Source organism: Podarcis gaigeae (assembly GCF_964106915.1).
Source record: "Podarcis gaigeae genome assembly, chromosome: 18".
Classification (NCBI taxonomy): domain Eukaryota; kingdom Metazoa; phylum Chordata; class Lepidosauria; order Squamata; family Lacertidae; genus Podarcis; species Podarcis gaigeae.
The window spans coordinates 1,175,240-1,196,949 of NC_139696.1; the positions used below are offsets into that span (position 1 = coordinate 1,175,240).

The following is a 21,710-nucleotide window of genomic DNA, read 5'->3' on the forward strand; positions in this document are numbered from 1 at the left end:
TGTTCTATATGGGAGAATGACAATAATGATTATTGTATCGTATCGGAAATAAAGCCATTCCTTCTTTCAGCTCGGTTACAGCTCACCCAAACTGGGATTTGCATCTCCTTCTTTCTATTGCATCGACCCCAACGAGATCCTTCAGTTCGGGGGTTTAGTCTCGCTATTCCTGCATTTCCGCTGGAACTGGGTGGGACTCATCGCTTCGGAGGATGACAGTGGCGAAATTTTCATCCGGACTTTGGCACTGCTCCTCGCCCGAAACGACATCTGTGTGGCGTTCACGGAAAGGGCTGTGCCAGAAACCTTCGTCATTTTGCCGCATTTGAAACAATGGGCGAAACAAGTTTCAAAGGTTTACAGGAGTGAGGCTCAGGCGGTGGTTTTCTTTGTAGACGCCAATTCCATCAGATATTTAATGGCGCCCATCACCCAACTGACGAAAAACAAGGGGACCTCAGTTGGGAAGGTTTGGATCCTGACATCCCGGTGGGATTTTGCTGCTGCAAGATCCGCCAAAACGTTTAAGTATCTGAAACATTTCCATGGGTCCATTTTCTTCAAAATCCGCACGAGAAAAGTGCCTGGGTTCGACAAATTTCTCTCTGCTTTAGATCCATACCGGTCTCCGGAAGACATCTTTCTCCGTGGCTGGTGGGAAGTGGTATTTGACTGTAAATTTTTTGTACTGGACCAGAACGTTTCGAAGAACCAGCGGAACTGCACAGGCCAGGAAAAACCAGAGGATCTCCCAACCTTTGTGTTTTCAAAGAAGATGACTGGGTACAGTTACAGCATCTACAACGCTGTCTATTCTATGGCCCACGCGTTGCATGACGCCATGTATTCAACTGGATCCAAACTTGCAATGGTGCCACACGGCAAGAGACTTCTGACTCTCCAGCCTTGGCAGGTAACGTCTTCGCAGAATCAGGTACAGGTGTGTTCCCCACTTCCGCACAATCGACTCGTGTGCAACTGCGTATCTGCGTGGTGCCAGGAAACCATCAAATCATTGGGTTTGAACCTGGAAATGGCAAGAGAGTTGGCTGATGAGAAGACTCTCTCTGGAGTCCCAAGAAGATGTCAGTGAGGGTCAAGGAAGTTCCAAAGAGCCCAGAGACGCCATGGGGCTTTTTCTGAAAGGCTGTGCTAAGTCTCCCCACCTGGACCAGATATCTGACCTTCACTTGAATTCGAGTCGCAGCAATCTTTTCTCTTTCAGAAAAACAGAGGGCAGGTCCAAAGTCAACTCATCACAATGGTTGTCTCACAATATGTCTCCAGACCCGTTTCACAACCGCAACTTGACAAACCTCTTTCATTTCACTTCTGATTAAATTTCCAAAAACTCCAACACCTATTTTAAACATTATCAACTTCCCACCACATTTTCCATGTTTTTCTTATCCACCCCCTGCTTTGCCGAACCCTGTCTCCCCTATTTTTAAAATACATAGTCGTAAGGCAATAATCTTTAATCGTTCTGTCGCTCATAGTTCAAAACCTGCTGGCGGATTCTTCATGCTGTAGTATTTCTTCAAATAACCCGGGGGGGGGGGGAATGCTTCCATTGTTCAAAAAAATAAAGCAACCATCAAGACACCAACAATCTCATTTTATCTGTTAGCTTTGTTGATTCGACATAGTCCATAACTTTGCTGATCCGTTCTTGTCTACTGGGAACTTTTTCCATTTCTGAGCATAAAGAATCCTAGCTCCTGCAGTTATATACATAAACAACTTAACCATCTTCTTTGCAATTTCTGTCCCTATAATCCTTAGAAGAAAAGCTTCAGGAGTGTTTGTTGTTGCTGTTTTTTGTATATTCGGTTCAAACATCTTTTTTAGCTAATCACATATCATTTCCCCAAATACCCTTGCTTTTTTACAAGTCCCCCACATATGGGGAAAAAAGAGAACCATCTATTTGCACTTGCAGCAGTTATTAGAAACCTTCTTATACATTTTAGATCATTTATCAGGTATTAGAAATACTATCACATATCTCTTTAATTTCAGATTCTGTCCTCTCTGAGGAAGATTCGGTTTAACAACACGGCTGGGGATGAGATATATTTTACGGAACATGACAAGAGACCGGCAGCCTATGATATTCTGAACGGCGTCTTCTTCCCCAACGGATCGTGGGCCGAAGTGAAAGTTGGAGGTTTGGATCCTCGCTTCAGCGTTAACCCCGATGCAATTGTGTGGGTTACTCAGGTGCAGACAATCTGAATACTCCATATTCATGTCCAATTCTTAGGTTGGGGCAGACAGAAGACAAAAGCATGTCAACTTGCTACCGAATTCCTTGCTTGAAAAATTGCTGCCAAATCCTTTGAGAATGTAACAGCATCTTTTGACTAATCAAACCAATGGCTTTTATTTAGTTGAGAGTTTTTGACTAAATATTGACTATTGCACTAGATTCCATTCTCCGTAACGTAGCTAGCATAATAATAATAATACATTTTATTTATATCCCGCCCTCCCCAGCCGAAGCCGGGCTCAGGGCGGCTAACAACAATAAAACAGTACAAAAGTACAGCATAAACAAGACTCTAAAATCATTCATTATAAAATTAATTAATTCAAGCCACTGGCCACCATTGGGCCAGAGCTCCACGAAGATTGCCGAGGGAGGGAGTCAGGCTGTGCCCTGGCCAAAGGCCTGGTGGAATAGCTCTGTCTTGCAGGCTGATAATGATAATATCTTTTTAGCTCAAACTCTGGTTATTTCTTGCTTAGATGGAATCGCCTTTGGGTTGGTTCCCCAGAAACTCATGTTAATCCTCTCATTTTCATACAAAAGGCTGCAATGGGTATCACTTCCTTGGTGTGTCAATTGTACCATTCTTCCATGTGACAGCCCTTCAGATATTTGAAGACATATCTCCTCTCAGCCTCCTCTTTTCCAGGCTAAACATTCACAACTCCTTCGACCGTTCCTCATTAGGCATGGCTTCCAGACCCTTGACCATCTCGGTCGCCCTTCTCTGCCCACCTTCCAGCTTGTCAACATCCTTCTTAAATTGTGCTGCCCAGAACTGGACACAGGATTCTATGACTTTCCTTGATCTGGGGCTCGACTTCTGTTGATGCAGCCCAGAATTGCAATAGCTGTTTTGGCTAGCTGGTTTTTATGATATGTAATGAAATGACTTCTGAATGATGCATGTTAGAATTATTAATTTGTATTGTATTGTTCATATTTTAATACTCTGTTGGAAGCCGCCCTGAGTGGCTGGGGAAACCCAGCCAGATGGGCTGGGTCTTAATAATAAATTCTATTCTATTCTATTGCTTAGTTCTGTACAGAGCTATGTGCATTGATGACACAATATAAATTATTATTGTCAGAGCTGCCCCAAGGTCCCAGCTCACAGAGGACCAATTATTATTATTATTATTAAGAGATATGGGTTTCTATTTTTGTGGTGCCAAATAACTTATCAATATGTTTCCCTCACCCCACAAGTTGTCCACCTGTGACCAGCAAGACGGAAGTTCTTCGAAGCAGCAAGAGAGAAACGTTCCATCTTGTGCAGACAAAAATCTAGCAATGTTATTTTCCTCCTACATTTTAGAAGACTCCATTCTCCAGGTGTGTAGAAAGTTGCCCTCCGGGACAGAGCAGAAAAGTTCTAGAGGGGAGGCCGGTTTGCTGCTATGAATGTGTCTCTTGCCCAGAAGGAACCTTCTCTAACCAGACAGGTAGGTCCAACTTAGGCCCCCAAATCAAAGCGCAGAAGTTGTTTAGACAAGAGTGGCTTGGAGAGAGACAGAAACCTGGGGCGAGGGGAAGAGGAATAGTTTAAAGAGTACATTTAAAGAGAGAAGGTTTCCAGGAATGTTTGGGTGAATGACGCCATCTCATTGGGTCAATAACACAAAAAGAAACTTCATTGCATGTGTGAAGTATCTCAGTTCTGTTTCTTTGTACCAGACGCGTCTCACTGCACCAAGTGCCCCGAAGATCAATACCCAAACCAAAACCAAGACCAGTGTATTTCCAAGAGGACCAACTTCCTCTCTTACCAAGATATTCTTGGGATGGTTTTAGCTTCTCTGGCTCTCCTACTGTTCCTCACAACCTCCCTAGTGCTGGCGATCTTCATCCAACAACACAACACACCCATCGTCAAAGCCAACAACCGAAACCTCACCTACGTCCTCCTCATCTCCCTCCAGCTCTGCTCCCTCTGCTCCTTCCTCTTCATCGGCCGTCCCAAGAAGACCATCTGCCTTCTCCGTCAAATGGCTTTCGGCACCGTTTTCTCTGTTGCCGTCTCTTCCGTACTGGCAAAAACCATCACGGTCGTCCTGGCCTTCATGGCCACCCAGCCAGGAAACGTCGCGAGGAAGTTTTTGCGGAGACAACCGGCCAACTCCATTGTGGTGGCCTGCCCGTTTATCCAAGCCGTTATCTGCGCCGCCTGGCTTGCAACCTCTCCACCATTCCCAAATCTGGACTTCCATTCCACGCCGGGAGAGATTGTAGCCGAATGCAACGAAGGTTCGGCCGCCATGTTTTACACCGTCCTGAGTTACCTGGGTTTACTGGCCCTGGTCAGCTTCCTGGTGGCTTTCTTCGCTAGAAAGTTGCCTGATAGTTTCAATGAAGCCAAGTTCATCACCTTCAGCATGTTGGTCTTTTGCAGCGTTTGGGTTTCCTTCATCCCAACCTACCTGAGCACCAAGGGAAAGTTCATGGTGGCCGTGGAGATCTTCTCCATCTTGGCTTCCGGCGCTGGTCTCCTGGGTTGTGTTTTCTTCCCCAAATGTTACATTATTCTCCTGAGGCCTCACCTCAACAGCAAAGATCATCTAGTTAGGAAAAAAGTGTAAGATAATTTAACAGAATTTTAAAGTTAAATTATTCTGTACAGTAAATAAATAAATTCCATTCCGTATCTGTTTTTTTCTGACTATTGTGCAAGCTGTTTATTAGTGTCGTAGTTTTCTTAGTGTCGTAGTTTTCTTGGAGTTGAGAGGAAGCTGATTGTTGCTATTTGAGTTACAGATAGGTAGCCGTGTTGGTCTGCCATAGTCAAAACAAAATAAAAAAATCCTTCCAATAGCACCTTAAAGACCAACTAAGTCAGTTCTTGGTATGAGCTTTCGTGTGCATGCACACTTCTTCAGATACACTGAAACAGAAGTCACCAGACCCTTCTATATAGAGAGAAGGTGGGGAGGGGTATTACTCAGAAGGGTGGTGGGAATGGGTGATTGGCAGATAGCTGTGATGAGCCTGTTGACGACTCTTAACGACTGCAATAGGTCTTACACAGCTATCTGCCTATCACCCATTCCCCCACAGCTGTCTGCCTATCACCCATTCCCACCACACAGCTATCTGCCTATCACCCATTCCCACCACACAGCTCTCTGCCTATCACCCATTCCCACCACACAGCTATCTGCCTATCACCCATTCCCACCACCCTTCTGAGCAATACCCCTCCCCACCTTCTCACTATATAGAAGGGTCTGGTGACTTCTGTTTCAGTGTATCTGAAGAAGTGTGCATGCACACGAAAGCTCATACCAAGAACTAACTTAGTTGGTCTTTAAGGTGCTACTGGAAGGAATTTTTTTATTTTGTTGCTATTTGAGTTAAGATAGGGGGACCATTTAATATTTACAGCTATATATTCTGTTTTTAAAAAAGATCTAGCCAAAAAAAGATAGGCACGTATTTCCATGCTTTGCTAAATGTTCCTTCTTCTTCTTGAATCATCCAGTTTGTTGGAAATAAAATTGAGGAGCCGGGAAAGGCCATTAAATAAATAAATAAATAAACAAACTCTGTTGTGGTGTTTCAAAAGTGGGGAACTAGGAAAATAAAGCAGCGACAAGAGGGAAACCTTGGATGCTTTAAGAACAAAGTGCGGGAAATCAGTTTCTGGAAACATTGTATTAAATTTGTTTTAATCTGTGGCTGATTTGGAAAAATCAATAAAAACGATTTGACAAATATATATATATTGTTTGCTGATATCATACGCACACACACACGCCCCGCAACATTTCTCCTGTGAAAAGAGGAACGTCCTATTCCATCCCCTCCTTGTTTCCTTGACATCTGATGGGAGGGCGTTCCACAGGGCGGGCGCCACCACCGAGAAGGCCCTCTGCCTGGTTCCCTGTAACCTCACTTCTCGCAGGGAGGGAACCGCCAGAAGGCCCTCAGGAGAGGGACCCCGGTGTCCGGGATGGACGATGGGGGTGGAGATGCTCCTTCAGGGATACGGGGCCATTTAGGGGTTTAAAGTTCAGCCCCAACCCTTTGAATTGTCCTTGGAAATGTCCTGGGAGCCAATGCAGGTCTTTCAGGACCGGTGTTATGTGGTCTCCACTCCCAGTCCCCAGTCTGGCTGCCGCATTCTGGATTAGTTGCAGTTTCCGGGTCACCTTCAAAGGCAGCCCTACATAGAGCGCAAGTTTACTTTACCACCTGCTAACAGGAACAAATTCCATTTGAATGGCCATATTGTTCCCTGTTCCTCTTCCACCAGATTAAAAATGGGCTCACGCACCTCCATTTGCAACATCTGGTGCTATCGATGCACATCTGGTGATGTTGAAACAGTCAGTAGATCCTGTTACAAAATACAGATTTGTTATCTGGAAACCTGTTAAGAAATCCTTGGGTTTGTGGCAGCGCGTCAGCATCTGAAGCATGATTTTATCAAGACTTTTCGTAGAATCGGAAGGCACCTCAAGGGTCATCTAGTCTGACCCCCTGCATTGCAGGAATCTCAGGTAAAGCTTCCTTGACAGAAGGCCATCCAACCTCTGCTTAAAAACCTTCAAGGAAGGAGAGGCCACAACCTCTCAAGGGAAAGAACCGCAGAAAGAGGGGGTAGTCAAATTTTGAAATGTTAAAATGATTGTAAAAATCAGTGAAATGTATAAACTTGAAAAGCATAAATAAAATTTGAAGAAGAAGAACAAGACCTCCACTACTCTGTTCTTTCTCTGCCTGCTTTACAACTGACTAGCTAATTCTGACCAAAAATCTGGTGATACAACCTGAGAATGGAGGCATTGGGATCTATAGAGTAATTTAGGAGGGAGAAAGGTTGTTTTCTGCTGCTCCAGAGAAGCGGACACGGAGCAATGGATCCAAACTACAAGAAAGAAGATTCCACCTAAACATTAGGAAGAACTTCCTGACAGTAAGAGCTGTTGGACAGTGGAATTTGCTGCCCAGGAGTGTGGTGGAGTCTCCTTCTTTGGAGGTCTTTAAGCAGAGGCTTGACAACCATATGTCAGGAGTGCTCTGATGGGGTTTCCTGCTTGGCAGGGGGTTGGACTCGGTGGCCCTTGGGGTCTCTTCCAACTCTTCTATGATTCTATGATTCTTTTTCAAGATTTGACTTCCCTCCCCCTCTTTCTGCGGTTCTTTCCATTTATTTTCAATACCTTCTGCATATCCAAATTAACTTAACCAGCTCATTTATTCATCGACTTCAGGCACGTCCAACAGGTAGATCGCGATCTACTGGTAGATCTTCCTAGTAGATCTCTGGTCCCTCAGGGATCTCCTTCCCCCCCAAATAATAAAAGAATAAAAAAAAAGCTCAACCACTCTGGCTTCCTAAGAAATTGTTAAATTGCAAACCCCCTGAAAGGGTCTCCTGCTGTATAAACCAAAGGCTGGATGATGCGGAGCTATACCAAAATTTCGTAGCTGGCGGTGGAGCCTGCTCGCCGTTAAATTTCGGCATAACCCCTATCTACCGCGCTCCGTCCTACTTAACATCGCTTATGGCCGCGTCTCACCGATATGCCTTCATTAGAGCTAGGTTCAATGTCTTTCCAACAAACGTGCTGAGACATAGATTCACTAAGGGCCAAGTCCCTTCAATGTGTGCGTGTGAAATGAAAACATCTGAATCTCTACATCATGTTATGTTTATCTGCCCTTTGCGCAGTTCAGCCCGTGCTAATATACTAAACTCCATAATCCAGCCTATGGCTGACAAACCAGTAGACCTACAGCTCGCCTGGGTTCTTCACGATGTGGATCCTTATATTACCCTACAGGTTGCTAAATTCCTAACAGCCGTCCTCTCGTACAAGAGACGGAACGGAATGTTAGCTGATTATTGATCGTTATAAGAATTTTCTATAATGACATCAGATATTGAGTTTAGTGTAGTGCCTAAAATTTTTAATCCTAATCTTAATCTTTTCTTATGAATGGCTAATATCTGCCCTTGTGAGTTGTGAATTGTGTTATATTATTTGTGGTTTGTACGAGTCCGCAGTTTTATTTGATTTGTTTTGTTGTGTTGTGTTTCATGATGGGCGTAAGGGCGAATAAAACATTTTGACTTTTGACTTTTGGTCTCCTGCTGCTGGTTTCTACAGATAAAATAGAGGCAGCGAAGAAGGTCCTCTTCGCTGTCGCTATAGGTAGAGCAGTTTTGCCGTTGCCGTTTGCCAGGGCTGAAGGTTCCTGGAAAATAGGTTCCTGATCTGCTGAGAGAGTTGCAAGGGCTGCCAATTTTCTACTGATGCAGAGTTCAGGATTCTTGCATTAATCTACAGAAATGTAACCAACTTGGGGCTCAAGGGCCTTCTTGACCTGATTCCTTAGGCTCCATTTCAGACACTGACATTCTGTGATTTTTTTGGGATTTTTTTTTTTTTAGTTTTTCAGTTTGAAGTTTTCCAATCAATTATCCAACAACCAGCTTAAAAACAAGATTCCAGAGAATCTCCCTTTTGTGGGTCCTTTTGTTAACCGTTCCCTGCTGCATCTTTTATAATAATCCAAATTTTTTACATCTCCATTCTATCCAAAATTCAACATACAAGTGTCATTCCAATCCTACTAATGATTTTAGCCTTTTATAATGGTTTTTAAGATAAATTATGTATTTTCCCCATTCCTTTTGAAAATTGTGGTCCCCCTGATTTCTGGTTCTTCCGGTCATTTTTTGCCATAATCCATCAACTTAATCTGCCATTATTCTCTGGTCTGGACTTCGTCTTCTTCTCATCTCTGGACATTCTGTGATTTAGCTCCTCAGGTTCATATGGCCGTTACGAGGGACTCATTGCCCAGATCCCTGTCCAAAATCGAATGGATTTTGAGATTTCTTGAGATATCACCTTTACGCCACCAACATATTTTACAACCATTTTATTCTCTAAATAAGGCCAATAAAGGCTGAACAAATATTTTGCAAATAACGGCAACGGGAAAAAAAATTGATCTGATTTCTGCTCCACCCTGAAAAACGTTATTTCTTTAGAAAAGTTGTGCAATCTGAGAGTTTGGAAAGATGAACCCAGAACCCAGCACTCACATCCATGGGTTTTCTGGACTCCCACAGAATCAATGAGGCAAGAATGTCGCAAGGAATTGTGGACAGGATGTTGAGTGCAGTCTCACCTATAAAAAGAGGACCAGCGATGCTCCTTACTACAGAGAGAAACGAGACAAGGACAGAAGGACAAGACCCTTTTGGCGGGAAGAGAGGTATGTTGCATTTTGGGGAACTGAAAGCCATATTGGAGAGAGTTTGGGAACACGAGAAAAAAATATTGGTGGGGTATCTGGGATGCAGTTAAAAGATTCTCACTCTTTTGACATCACTCTCTCCCTGGGTGTTCATTTGGCAAAGACTTCGCCTTCCAACATTAGCATTTCTTCAAATATCTCAAGTGGCAAATTTTGGTTTTATTCACTCAGACATGACCCTTTAAGCAGGTGAGTTGGGGCAATGCTGACTTCTGATGCCGGCATTTGAAATGAGGAGCTGTGTTCTGGGTGGAGATGTTCCAGTTTAATTATTTAGAATCTGTTGTTTCAAAATAGGGGGTTGAAAAGAGGCGGAATGAATATCTGAGGAAGGACTTGCCTCCTGAAATTTAAGCCCCTCCTGCGGAACTCCCTGCCACATGATATTTTTATTGAACTAAGAAGCAAACAAGCAGATAAATAAAGGACATGGGGCATTGATTCAAGGAGGGATTCCAGACAGGTAGGCTTAGAATTTGACCTCTTTTTTTGTGTGACAAATGACTAATTTTTCCCCTATGTAGAAATGCATCTCATCTCTTTGGTGGCCCTGACCGGGCTGGTCTTGCTGGGGACATTTGCCACAGCTTGGAACCCAGCCCTGGATAAAGCCTGGAGAGACTGGAAGACGACCCACAACAAAGACTACTATTTGGTGAGCTTGTGCCAATGTAACCAGGATTTCAAAATATGGATGTGTTTCTGAACATGCACAGGGTGCCAATCCAGGGAAGAAATCCGGAGGGCAAGGTATCTCTCTGTACTGGCACAGAAATTATCTTGCTGGCTCAGGCTGCCTCATCCGTGAAGGCCACAAGCCCATTATTGTCTACGCAGAAGGGAGTCTTTTTGGGTTCAGTAGGGTTTTCTCCAAAGCAGGGTGTAAAGAGTTTTAGCTTTTGTCTGGCTACGGCCACCAAGTCCTCGGCCAGCCCAGTTCTTGTGCCTCAGTGATATTCAAATCTACGGTCCTCCAGGCCTCCCTGTGCCCTCTTTAAGGCAGGAGTGATTGTGGGTGTAAGGGAGGCGGGTGGCGCTGTGGGTTAAACCACAGAGCCTTAGCCCTAATAAGAATGACTCTGTTGTTTTTTGCTAAAGTTATATTTTAGTATCTTTTTTAATTCATTGTAGATAATGTCCCAGAAAGCCTTAACCTTAGCACAGGACCACCGCATATGTAGGAAGTTCCCTTCCTTCACCTTACATTTCCAACATAATTTGTCCTGACACCTATACATTTTGGCCAACTCATGTCCGTTCATTCTTAACCAAGAGGCTTCCTTGCAGAAGGGTGAAGAAGAGCGGCGGAGAGCGATATGGGAGGACAACCTCCGGGTCATTGCAAAGCACAACCGCGAAGCTTCCCAAGGGAAACACACCCATAGGTTGGGGATAAATCAGTTCAGTGATTTGGTAAGTGGACTGTGGCTCATATCCTGGACCTCACAGCTAGCTAATCCTCTCTCCACCTCTGTGCCCTTATTCTCCTTCTCCTTCTCCTTCTCCTTCTCCTTCTCCTTCTCCTTCTCCTTCTCCTTCTTCTCCTCCTCCTCCTCCTCCTCCTTCTCCTCCTTCTCCTCCTTCTCCTTCTCCTTCTTCTCCTTCTCCTTCTCCTTCTCCTTCTCCTCCTTCTTCTCCTTCTCCTCCTTATGAAACTGCAGGTTATTACAATAACCCTGCCAATGTTCTTATCTGTTTACAAGTTGTCTGTAAATATTCAGCAAACCATTTCTGCTCTTTGATTAAAGAATGTGAGGCTGAGTGAGGCTGTATTTCAGCTGATGGTTTGCTGGTTCACGGTCTGATCTGTGATATGACAGGAGTTTTGAAGACATTTGAAGACAAAGTGAAGTGTTGGCGTTGATGTCTCTTCTCTCCTCAGACTCAAGAAGAGTTTGAGAAGCGTTTGAAAGGGTGTCTTTCTGAGCCGTCCAGAGAAGATGAAGGCAACGAGACCTTTTTTGAAGAATCGCTCAATCTGAAGATTCCTCGCTCCTTGGACTGGCGCAGGAAAGGCTATGTCACCCCAGTGAAAAATCAGGTGAGTAGAACACCACGTGAGAAGCCTTAAGTGGCCAAGTTTGTTACGAAGGTGAGCATCCCTATTTGTCGTGCGCACTTCCCCTTCCAGTCTCTTGCAGTTCAGCTTCAGCCAAAGAAAGCTGTTTGTCAATCAATGATGTCAATCAACATTTGATGATCTCCTTCTACTGGTCCACAACAGAAAGTGTCCTTTCATACTGCATCACGGTGTGGGACGCTGGTTTGATATCAACTGATAGGAAGTGCCCACAGAGGGTGGTAGGGACGCAGGTGGCGCTGTGGGTTAAACCACAGAGCCTAGGACTTGCCGATCAGAAGGTTGGCGGTTCGAATCCCCGCAATGACGGGGTGAGCTCCCGTTGCTCAGCCCCTGCTCCTGCCCACCTAGCAGTTTGAAAGCACAAAGTGCAAGTAGATAAATAGGTCCCACTCCAGTGGGAAGGTAAACGGCGTTTCCGTGCGCTGCTCTGGTTCGCCAGAAGCGGCTTAGTCCTGCTGGCCACATGACCCGGAAGCTGTTTGCCGGCTCCCTCGGCCAGTAAAGCGAGATGAACATCGCAACCCCAGAGTTGTCCGCGACTTGACTTAACAATCAAGGGTCCTTTACCTTTACCTTTTTATACCCAACGCAGTCATCTTGCTATTGCATAAGCAACTAATCACATTATCACTTTCAATCCATTTCAATGGAAAGGAGATATGATCTTCAGAGGAAGGACAGTCGAAATTTAATAATAAAAATGCAGAAAACAATGCAACTATTTACATAAAACTGGCAGGCTTTGAATGATAGTAGCGAATGCTATTTGTAATTTGCTTGTGCAATTTCCTTTCCTGACATTTGACGAATCTGCATCGGGTGGCGATTTCCATTTGTGGCAGAGTTCTCCAACATCCCTGCTCTCTGCTGGTTTTTGCTCCTATCCAGCCGTAATTCCTGTCCTTCAGGGTCTCATTCAAAGAGTGTGTTTCTTAGCCGAGGGTTCGACAACGTGGCTGGAGAGCGAATGGCCTGAACAGAGTCTGGATCAAACTGCTTATCTTTTCCCACAGGAGTATCCGAATAGGTGTGGATCTTGCTGGGCGTTCAGCGCCGCTGGAGCCCTGGAAGCTTTGAATGCTCGTCGGACTAAAAGGCTGGTCCCATTGAGCGTGCAAAACCTGGTGGATTGCTCTGGGTCACAGGGCAGCCATGGGTGCCAAGGAGGGTTGCCAAGGGAAGCCTTCCAATATGTGGGGGCAAACAAGGGTATCGCCTCATGGGCCTCCTACCCATATACTGGAAAGGTAAACTGTGGACAAGACCTGCAATTTTGTATTCATGCAGCTGTACACTTCTCTGAAGTCTCTCAGCCTCACTCACCTCACAGAGTGTTTGTTGTGGGGGAGGAAGGGAAAGGAGATTGTGAATTGCTTTGAGACTCCTTATGGGGAGTGAAAGGCAGGATATCAAATCCAAACTATTCTTCTTCTTCTTATTATTATTCATGCAGGTTCAACAGAACCTCCTTCATTTAGATGGAGAATGAATGATGGATTGCTAGACTATCAAATAATACTGGAGAAGGCACAAAATACATTGAAGGGCTATTTTGAACTTAAATAAAGGAGTGTACAGTGGTACCTCGCAAGACGAATGCCTCGGAAGACGAAAAACTCGCAAGACGAAAGAGTTTTTTGTTTTTTGAGTTGCTTCGCAAAACGAATTTCCCTATGGGCTTGCTTCGCAAGACAAAACATCTTGCGAGTTTCTTTCCATTTTCTTAAAACCGCTTGAAGAGGTGCAGTTGCGACTTGACCGTGCTTCGCAAGATGAAAAACTCGCAAGACGGAAAGACTCGCGGAATGAATTAATTTCGTCTTGCGAGGCACCACTGTATATAAATGTGGAATGGGACTCCTCAAAGGCTGCAATAAGAGGATTTTGGATACAGCAGAACTCAATTCAAAAAAGACTAAGAGAGAGGGGGAAAGAAGAGATATTATAACAAACAATATGTAATGAAAAAAAATTAGCAACCAATCCAAAAGATAGCCAAGGCAAACAGAATATAAAAATGTTGCAGGTACAATTTTCGATACTGATAAATCAAGAGATTGAATGGAAAATTTAATTTTTAAATCAAAGAAGTTTTGAGTTTGCAGATAAACCAGGCGAATTGTTAGCCTGGCAACTAAGGAAGAGACAAAAACAGAACACAATAACAAAACTTATGGTGGAAGGGGAAATAATAGAAAATCCAGATAATTATTTCCTAGCTCTTTTCCCTGAGCAGTGCTTGGCAGGGCGGAAAAGAGAAACAAAATTTGGATGCAGGTTGCTTTTAAAAAAAAAAAAGTATTGGGAAAGGGAACTGACTGACCCACTGACCCCCCCATAGGGAAAAGCCATCTCCACCTGTTTAAGCATAGGTGTGACTTTTGTCTCAGGGTGCCAGTTCCAGTCCGGTTTTGCCCTCCTCCCCAAAGGATTGTCAAAATGATAATAATAATTCCTTCCTTCCCAGTTCATAGGACTGTGTCCAGGCTTCTGGACACCAGGAAGGAGGAAACGATAGATTTAGCAATATGCAGGTGGCAGATTTGGCACAGGGCTGCCTTTTGCAAACTCAGCCTGATGGTGGCCTTATCATATCCCAAGGGAGACAGATGGATAGAATCTAAATTTGTGTCAGCCAAAAGCCGTAGCAAAGGAATCAAATAAATACACAGAGAGCTAGATGGCTTTAAAAGGACGTAACCAACCTTGTCAAATGAACGGCGCACTGCTCTGTTAGAAGAAGATGCTTTCTTAAATAAACGGTTTGGTTTGGGTGCGTTTCAGAGAATTGCTTCCCCCCTTCCCAGCATAGAAAATGCAAGTTTTGGTTTCCCACTTCTTTGCAGGTTGGAAAGTGCCGGTACCGTGCTTCTAACCGAGCAGGGACTTGCAAAGGCTACAGACGGATTCGAAGAAATGATGAGGTTGCTTTGCAACGAGCTGTGGCCAGGTTTGGGCCAGTTTCTGTTGGACTGGATGTCTCCCTCTTACACCATTATCGTTCAGGTAAATTGGATGCTGAATAACAGGGACGTGGGTGGTGCTGTGGTCTCAACCACAGAGCCTAGGGCTTGCCAATCAGAAGGTCGGTGGTTCAAATCCCTGTGACGGCGTTAGCTCCCGTTGCTTGGTCCCTGCTCCTGCCCACCTAGCAGTTTGAAAGCACACCAGTGCTAGTAGATAAATAGGTACTGCTCCGGCGGGAAGGTAAATGGCGTTTCCGTGCGCTGCTCTGGTTCGCCAGAAGCGGCTTAGTCCTGCTGGCCACATGACCTGGAAGCTGTATGCCGGCTCCCTGGGCCGATAAAGCGAGATGAGCGCTGCAACCCCAGAGTCGGCCACGACTGGAACTGATGGTCAGGGGTCCCTTTACCTTTACCTTTGCTCTTGCCGTGATGTCAGTGCAGAGGGGCAGCAAAAGCATAGACGAGTTGCCTCTCACAGAGACAACTCAGGGAAGTACCAGGAACGCCCCCCCCCAAAAAAAAATCCACTACTTTTAATGATTGAATTGTTTCCCCTCCCTCTGTCCCCAACTTCTCCTTTGTCCAGGAATCTATAGCAACCCCAACTGTGGAAGAAAGGTGACCCATGCTGCTCTGGTGGTTGGCTACGGTGAAAAACGCGGGGTTCCTTATTGGATTATAAAGAACAGGTAAGGTGGGAATGAAAGGTGCAGGAGAGAGAATGCTTGTGCTTTGTGTGTTTCGTTGGGGACCATAAACCATAGCTGTCAACCGTCCCTTATTTGTCGGGACAGTCCCTTATCCCAGCGCCATGTCCCTCTGCTGTCCCTTATTGATGATGTCCCTTAAATTTCCTGGGTTTCAAAGGAAGCAGCTCCTCTCCCTCCCTCTCTGCCGGCCAGGGAGGAGGGAGGCTCCAACTGTGTTGCTTGGCTGCGTTGATCACCCAATAAGGAGTCTAAGAACGACTGGGGGGTGGAGCTTGCATGCCTTGTGCCAATCAAATCGGCCGCGTTGCCTGGGGACTCGCCTTTGCTCAGCGCTTCCCAGCGGAGAGGTGACGGTGGTTTCCCTTGCTGCATCCCCTTTGCCGGGTTGCTGCGCTGTGGGAACCACCGCTTGAGGCTTCGCTTGGCTGCTGGCTGGGCTTTCTGCCTTTGGCTCGGAGGGGCTCAGAAGTCGAACATACCTGTGCCCCTTGGAAAATCCCTTATTTTGGCTGCTGATCCCTTATTTTCGAGGCTGCTGGTCCCTTATTTTCAAATCTGTAAGTTGACAGCTATGCCATAAACGAAAATAGCAAGGCGTTGATCATTGTGGAGAAGGGCAGCATGGAGGAAATGGGTGGTGGGTCAGTGGTGGAGCGTCTGCTTTGCATCCAGAAGGTCCCAAATTCAGGCCCCCATCTAAAGGTATCACTTTTTAGGCTGGCTAAAATCCTGGATCGCCACCACTAGACAGATGCTCAACTTCCTCTGACCGCCCCATCAGTGGATGACAGGCCCCGGACGGAGTCACATTTGTGTGGCAGGGCTTACCGTCGTGTAATGTCATGAACTGGCTGGATGGAGAGGAGCACCATCTGGAAACCCCTAAGGCAGTGATGGCCAAACTTGGCCCGCCAGCTGTTTGGGGACTACAACTCCCATCATCCCTAGCTAGCAGGACCAGTGGGATGATGGGAATTGTAGTCCCAACTCCTAAAACGGCGGGGGGGGGCAAGTTTGGCCATCACTGCCTTAAGGGAACCTCCGGGAGAAAAGGCTCACAGCCGTTTCCAAAGAAGCAAATGACATTCACTTATTTCTGATATTTATAGATGATTTTTTGCAGCCGGAGGAAACATTCTCAAGGGGCAAACTGTTAAAAGCACCCTGTTAAAAGCATCTCAGTCCGTCATCTGCATAGTTCCACCTTGGTTCCAATATTATTAGTATTATTATTAATTAAATTTATATGCCACCAAAGATCACAGAGCAGCTTGCACACACCACCACCAAGTCTGTGCCAGGTTTTCGTATGGGCTAAACAAGCTATAGCTTAGGGCCCCACTCTCTTGGGGACCCCCAAAAAATGTAAAGGGAAAAAAAAACCACTGGATGTACATTTCCAAAATATAAGAGAAAAAATAAATAAAATAAAACCTCCATACAGCAACAATGCTTTGTGTTGTGTAGGCTCCTAGGATGTAAGTCATGGGTCCCACCTGCTAGCCTGCTCCCTAAAATATCCCTGGTTTGCTCCTTTCTATATATAGGGTGCCGACATTCTGCATGGACTGGTTGCAGGGCAATGTGTGCAAATGGCTTGAGATACCTAGTAGGTCCATCAATGACCAATGCTTAAATGTGTCACGCTCTCCTTCTTAAAATGACCCTCTCCCTCTGTTGTGTACTGAAGTTCTCACCCTGGGCCAGCAGGGGGATACTGTAGATAGTTATGCAAATGAAGGATCGAAAGCGACGTTCAGTGATTGGATAGTTTTAGAAAGTTGCTACAGTAACGTTGTACTGGAGCTCCATATAAGCAGGCTGACTGAGCCCTTCAGTTCAGTTCTGTCCTGGCCTGTGAATAAACAAGAGCTGTTTGAAGAATCGCTGTGTCGTCTGATATGTTCACCCACAACTTAACACCCTCCCTCTCTTCCTTCCGTAGCTGGGGCACTACGTGGGGTGTCGGTGGCTACCTGTACTTGCTCAGAGGGAAAAATACATGTGCTGTTGCACAGCAAGCAAGTTTTCCCGTGTAACCAGCTAAGGCTCCGCGGTCCCTCTTCTTCTGATCAGCTTCAGAGCAACGAATCGTCAGCAATCTTCCCCTTCGCTTCTTATTTCACGGCTCTCAGATCGAGCAGAAATAACCTCCTGGAAACAGGCCGTGTAGAGCAACATCTTCTTCCTTTTAAGCAATAAAAATAATAATTGAGCATCTATCTGGCTTCTTTGAGTGAATATTTGCATAGAGCCAAGGCTTCTCTGCATTTGTTTGTAGGTTGTGTTCTGTTTGAGATTTTTGTTCGCACCAGTGGTCCGCACTTTGGCACTCGTACCGAGGGCCGACTGAAGCAGGGAGAGAGTTCCGCTCAAACAATGAGTACACAATGTGGCTGAATATGTGGAAATAAATCAGAAAGGAATTCAGTTAGGTATATGGCTTTTATGAAATTGCTCGGAGGTTTTCACTTGATGTGCTCAGAAGAGGAGGAAGCCACTATCTGAAAAAGGAAAAAATGCTCTATAGGTGGTACCTGACGCCCAGTAAAATTGGCTAACATGTACAAGAGAGGTTCCAAACTATGTTGGAAATGTGAAGAAGAGATCGAGGGAACTTTCATACGTAGGTGGCGGCAGTGTAAATATGCCTAGAAATATTGGGGAATCGTTTTAGGTAAAGGTAAAGGGACCCCTGACCGTTAGGTCCAGTCGTGACCGACTCTGGAGTTGTGGCACTCATCTCGCTTTATTGGCCGAGGGAGCTGGTGTACAGCTTCCGAGTCATGTGGCCAGCAGGATTAAGCCGCTTCTGGCGAACTAGAGCAGCGCACGGAAACGCTGTTTACCTTACCGCCGGAGTGGTACCTATTTATCTACTTGCACTTTGACGTGCTTTCAAACTGCTAGAGGGAAGGAGTGGCCTCTCTGTGGCCCCTCTACCCTTTTCATAGGTCTGTGGCCCCTCTACCCCTTTTCTACCCCTGAGGCCCCTCTACCATTTTCATAGCTCTGAGACCCCTCTGCCCCTATTCTACCTCTGAGACCCCTCTAACCTTTTCATAGGTCTGTGGCCCCTCTACCCCTATTCTACCTCTGAGGCCCCTCTACCCTTTTCATAGGTCTGTGGCCCCTCTACCCCCTTTACATAGCTCTGAGACCCCTCTAAAAATTACATACCTCTGTGGCCCCCACTTCCCCCAATTCTACCTCTGAGTCCCCTCTACCCTTTTCATAGCTCTGTGGCCCCTCTACGTTCCTACCTCTGAGTCCCCTCTACACTTGTCATAGCTCTATGGTCCCCACTTCCCCCAATTCTACCTCTGAGACCCCTCTACCCTTTTCATAGCTCTGTGGCCCCCAGTCCCCCAATTCGACCTCTGAGTCCCCTCTGCCCTTTTCATAGCTCTATGGTCCCCACTTCCCCCAATTCGACCTCTGAGTCCCCTCTACACTTTTCATAGCTCTGTGGCCCCCAGTTCCCCCAATTCTACCTCTGAGACCCCTCTGCCCTTTCCATAGCTCCGTGGCCCCTCTACGTTCCTACCTCTGAGTCCCCTCTACCCTTTTCATAGCTCTATGGTCTCCACTTCCCCCAATTCGACCTCTGAGTCCCCTCTACCCTTTTCATAGCTCTGTGGCCCCCAGTCCCCCAATTCTACCTCTGAGACCACTCTGCCCTTTTCATAGCTCTGTGGCCCCCAGTCCCCCAATTCGACCTCTGAGTCCCCTCTGCCCTTTTCATAGCTCTATGGTCCCCACTTCCCCCAATTCAACCTCTGAGTCCCCTCTACCCTTTTCATAGCTCTGTGGCCCCCAGTCCCCCAATTCGACCTCTGAGTCCCCTCTGCCCTTTTCATAGCTCTATGGTCCCCACTTCCCCCAATTCAACCTCTGAGTCCCCTCTACCCTTTTCAGAGATCTATGGTCCCCACTTCTCCCAATTCGACCTCTGAGACCCCTCTGTCCTTTTCATAGCTCTGTGGTCCCCACTTCTCCCAATTCGACCTCTGAGACCCCTCTACACTTTTCATAGATCTGTGGCCCCTCTACGTGCCTACCTCTGAGTCCCCTCTATACTTTTCATAGATCTGTGGTCCCCACTTCCCCCAATTCGACCTCTGAGTCCCCTCTACGCTTTTCATAGCTCTGTGGCCCCCAGTTCCCCCAATTCTACCTCTGAGACCACTCTGCCCTTTTCATAGCTCTGTGGCCCCTCTACGTTCCTATCTCTGAGTCCCCTCTACCCTTGTCATAGTTCTATGGTCCCCACTTCCCCCAATTCGACCTCTGAGTCCCCTCTACCCTTTTCATAGATCTGTGGCCCCTCTACGTGCCTACCTCTGAGTCCCCTCTATACTTTTCATAGATCTGTGGTCCCCACTTCCCCCAATTCGACCTCTGAGTCCCCTCTACCCTTTTCATAGCTCTATGGTCCCCACTTCCCCCAATTCGACCTCTGAGTCCCCTCTACCCTTTTCATAGCTCTATGGTCCCCACTTCTCCCAATTCGACCTCTGAGTCCCCTCTACACTTTTCATAGCTCTATGGTCCCCACTTCTCCCAATTCGACCTCTGAGACCCCTCTATACTTTTCATAGCTCTATGGTCCCCACTTCTCCCAATTCGACCTCTGAGTCCCCTCTATACTTTTCATAGCTCTATGGTCCCCACTTCTCCCAATTCGACCTCTGAGTCCCCTCTACACTTTTCATAGCTCTATGGTCCCCACTTCCCCCAATTCGACCTCTGAGTCCCCTCTACACTTTTCATAGCTCTATGGTCCCCACTTCTCCCAATTCGACCTCTGAGACCCCTCTACCCTTTTCATAGCTCTATGGTCCCCACTTCTCCCAATTCGACCTCTGAGTCCCCTCTACACTTTTCATAGCTCTATGGTCCCCACTTCTCCCAATTCGACCTCTGAGTCCCCTCTACACTTTTCATAGCTCTATGGTCCCCACTTCTCCCAATTCGACCTCTGAGTCCCCTCTATACTTTTCATAGCTCTATGGTCCCCACTTCTCCCAATTCGACTTCTGAGACCCCTCTACCCTTTTCATAGCTCTGTGGCCTATGAGACCACAGAGCTATGAAAAGTGTAGACGGGACTCAGAGGTCGAATTGGGAGAAGTGGGGACCATAGAGCTATGAAAAGGGTAGAGGGGTCTCAGAAATCGAATTGGGAGAAGTGGGGACCATAGAGCTAGGAAAATTGTAGAGGGGCCTGAGAGGTAGGAAAGGGGCAGAGGGACCATAGAGCTCTACCTCTTTCCTACCTCTGAGGCCCCTCTACCCTTTCCTACGTCTATCCTCTCTTACAGCCCGTTCCCTACCCAGAACCCCTCACTATTTCCCTCTGAGGGCGTGTGTCCCTCTTTCCTATCTCCCTCTCCCTTCCGTTTCCACCTCTCTCCCCGCTGCCTCCTCCCCTCTCTACTGCTCCTCTGTCCGGGCCGCTCTAGGCCTCTCCCTCTCTCTCTCCCCGCTCCTTCCGGCTTCCCCCTCCTCCCTCGCATCCGGTCTTTTTCTGTTTTGGTCCGGTCCCTTTTCCCTTCCGGCCTCCTCCCTCTCCCCTCGCCAGAAAGGTTCCGCCTGCTTTCCTTTCCCCGCCTGCCTTTCCCAAGCCTGGCTGCTGAGGCCGTTTCGCGACGTGCCGCTGCGTGGTGACGCAAACGCGCGGCCTGGCTCTCGAGAGCGAGCGTGCGCGCGGTCGCGGGGAGGAGGAGGCGCGCCAAAATGGCAGCCGGGGGAGCAGCGGCGGGCCCAGGATGGGGGGAGCGGCGCCCCCCGCCTCGGAGAAGCTCCCCGTCCACGTAAGTCCGGGGGGAGGGGGCCACCCCCCCAACACAGTGGGGCCTTTAACGCCGCCCCCCCACAAAAAGACACCCCCAGCATGGGGTGGGGTCTCCCTCTTGGGGGTCCCCCCTTCCTGCAAAGGGGGGGGGCTGAATAGGCACAGAGACCCCACCCCCCTGCAGCTCTTGCTAGGGAAAAGACACGCCCCCCCCCAAAAGGAAGGCTGCATCGTCAGGAAAAGACCTGAACACCAAAATCTCTCGCCCCCCACAAGACAGAAGTACAGTGGTACCTCGGGTTAAGTACTTAATTCGCTCTGGAGGTCCGTTCTTAACCTGAAACTGTTCTTAACCTGAAGCACCACTTTAGCTAATGGGGCCTACCGCTGCCACCGCGCCGCCAGAGCCCGATTTCTGTCCTCATTCTGAAGCAAAGTTCTTAACCTGAGGTACAGTTTCTGGGTTAGCGGAGTCTGTAACCTGAAGCGTATGTAACCCGAGGTACCACTGCACTGGAAGTTAGAAAGCAAAGTTGGAAACAAAAGAACCATGTCTGTCTGTGGACAAACGCCGGCTCCCTCGGCCTGAAAGCGAGATGTTATATATAAC

The 21,710-nt window shown here is 46.9% G+C and overlaps 2 protein-coding genes across 2 annotated transcripts; both read left to right on the plus strand.

Annotated features, from left to right (window-relative positions):
* The first annotated feature begins 17 nt into the window (after window positions 1–17).
* LOC310835873 (vomeronasal type-2 receptor 26-like) lies at window positions 18–4,968 on the plus strand. The gene is made up of 4 exons (XM_083720862.1): window positions 18–913; window positions 2,023–2,223; window positions 3,591–3,717; window positions 3,950–4,968. Exons 1-4 carry the CDS (start codon window positions 419–421, stop codon window positions 4,849–4,851), a joined length of 1,725 nt encoding a protein of 574 aa, XP_083576988.1. The 5' UTR covers window positions 18–418; the 3' UTR covers window positions 4,852–4,968.
* Window positions 4,969–9,435: 4,467 nt separating this feature from the next.
* On the plus strand, window positions 9,436–18,856 carry LOC310835471 (procathepsin L-like; the record flags this gene model as incomplete). Its single annotated transcript, XM_083720099.1, has 7 exons — window positions 9,436–9,502; window positions 10,069–10,199; window positions 11,427–11,585; window positions 12,650–12,874; window positions 14,474–14,633; window positions 15,180–15,282; window positions 18,826–18,856. 7 exons carry the CDS (start codon window positions 9,436–9,438, stop codon window positions 18,854–18,856), a joined length of 876 nt encoding a protein of 291 aa, XP_083576225.1.
* Between the last annotated feature and the right edge of the window lie 2,854 nt (window positions 18,857–21,710).

Bases quoted from the DNA above. Each gene is read 5' to 3' on its own strand.
- LOC310835873 (XM_083720862.1), top strand. From the start codon at position 419: ATGGCGCCCATCACCCAACTGACGAAAAACAAGGGGACCTCAGTTGGG. The intron at 914-2,022 runs GTAACGTCTTCG...CTTTAATTTCAG, and splicing joins TGACTCTCCAGCCTTGGCAG to ATTCTGTCCTCTCTGAGGAA. The intron at 2,224-3,590 runs GTGCAGACAATC...CCTACATTTTAG, and splicing joins CAATTGTGTGGGTTACTCAG to AAGACTCCATTCTCCAGGTG.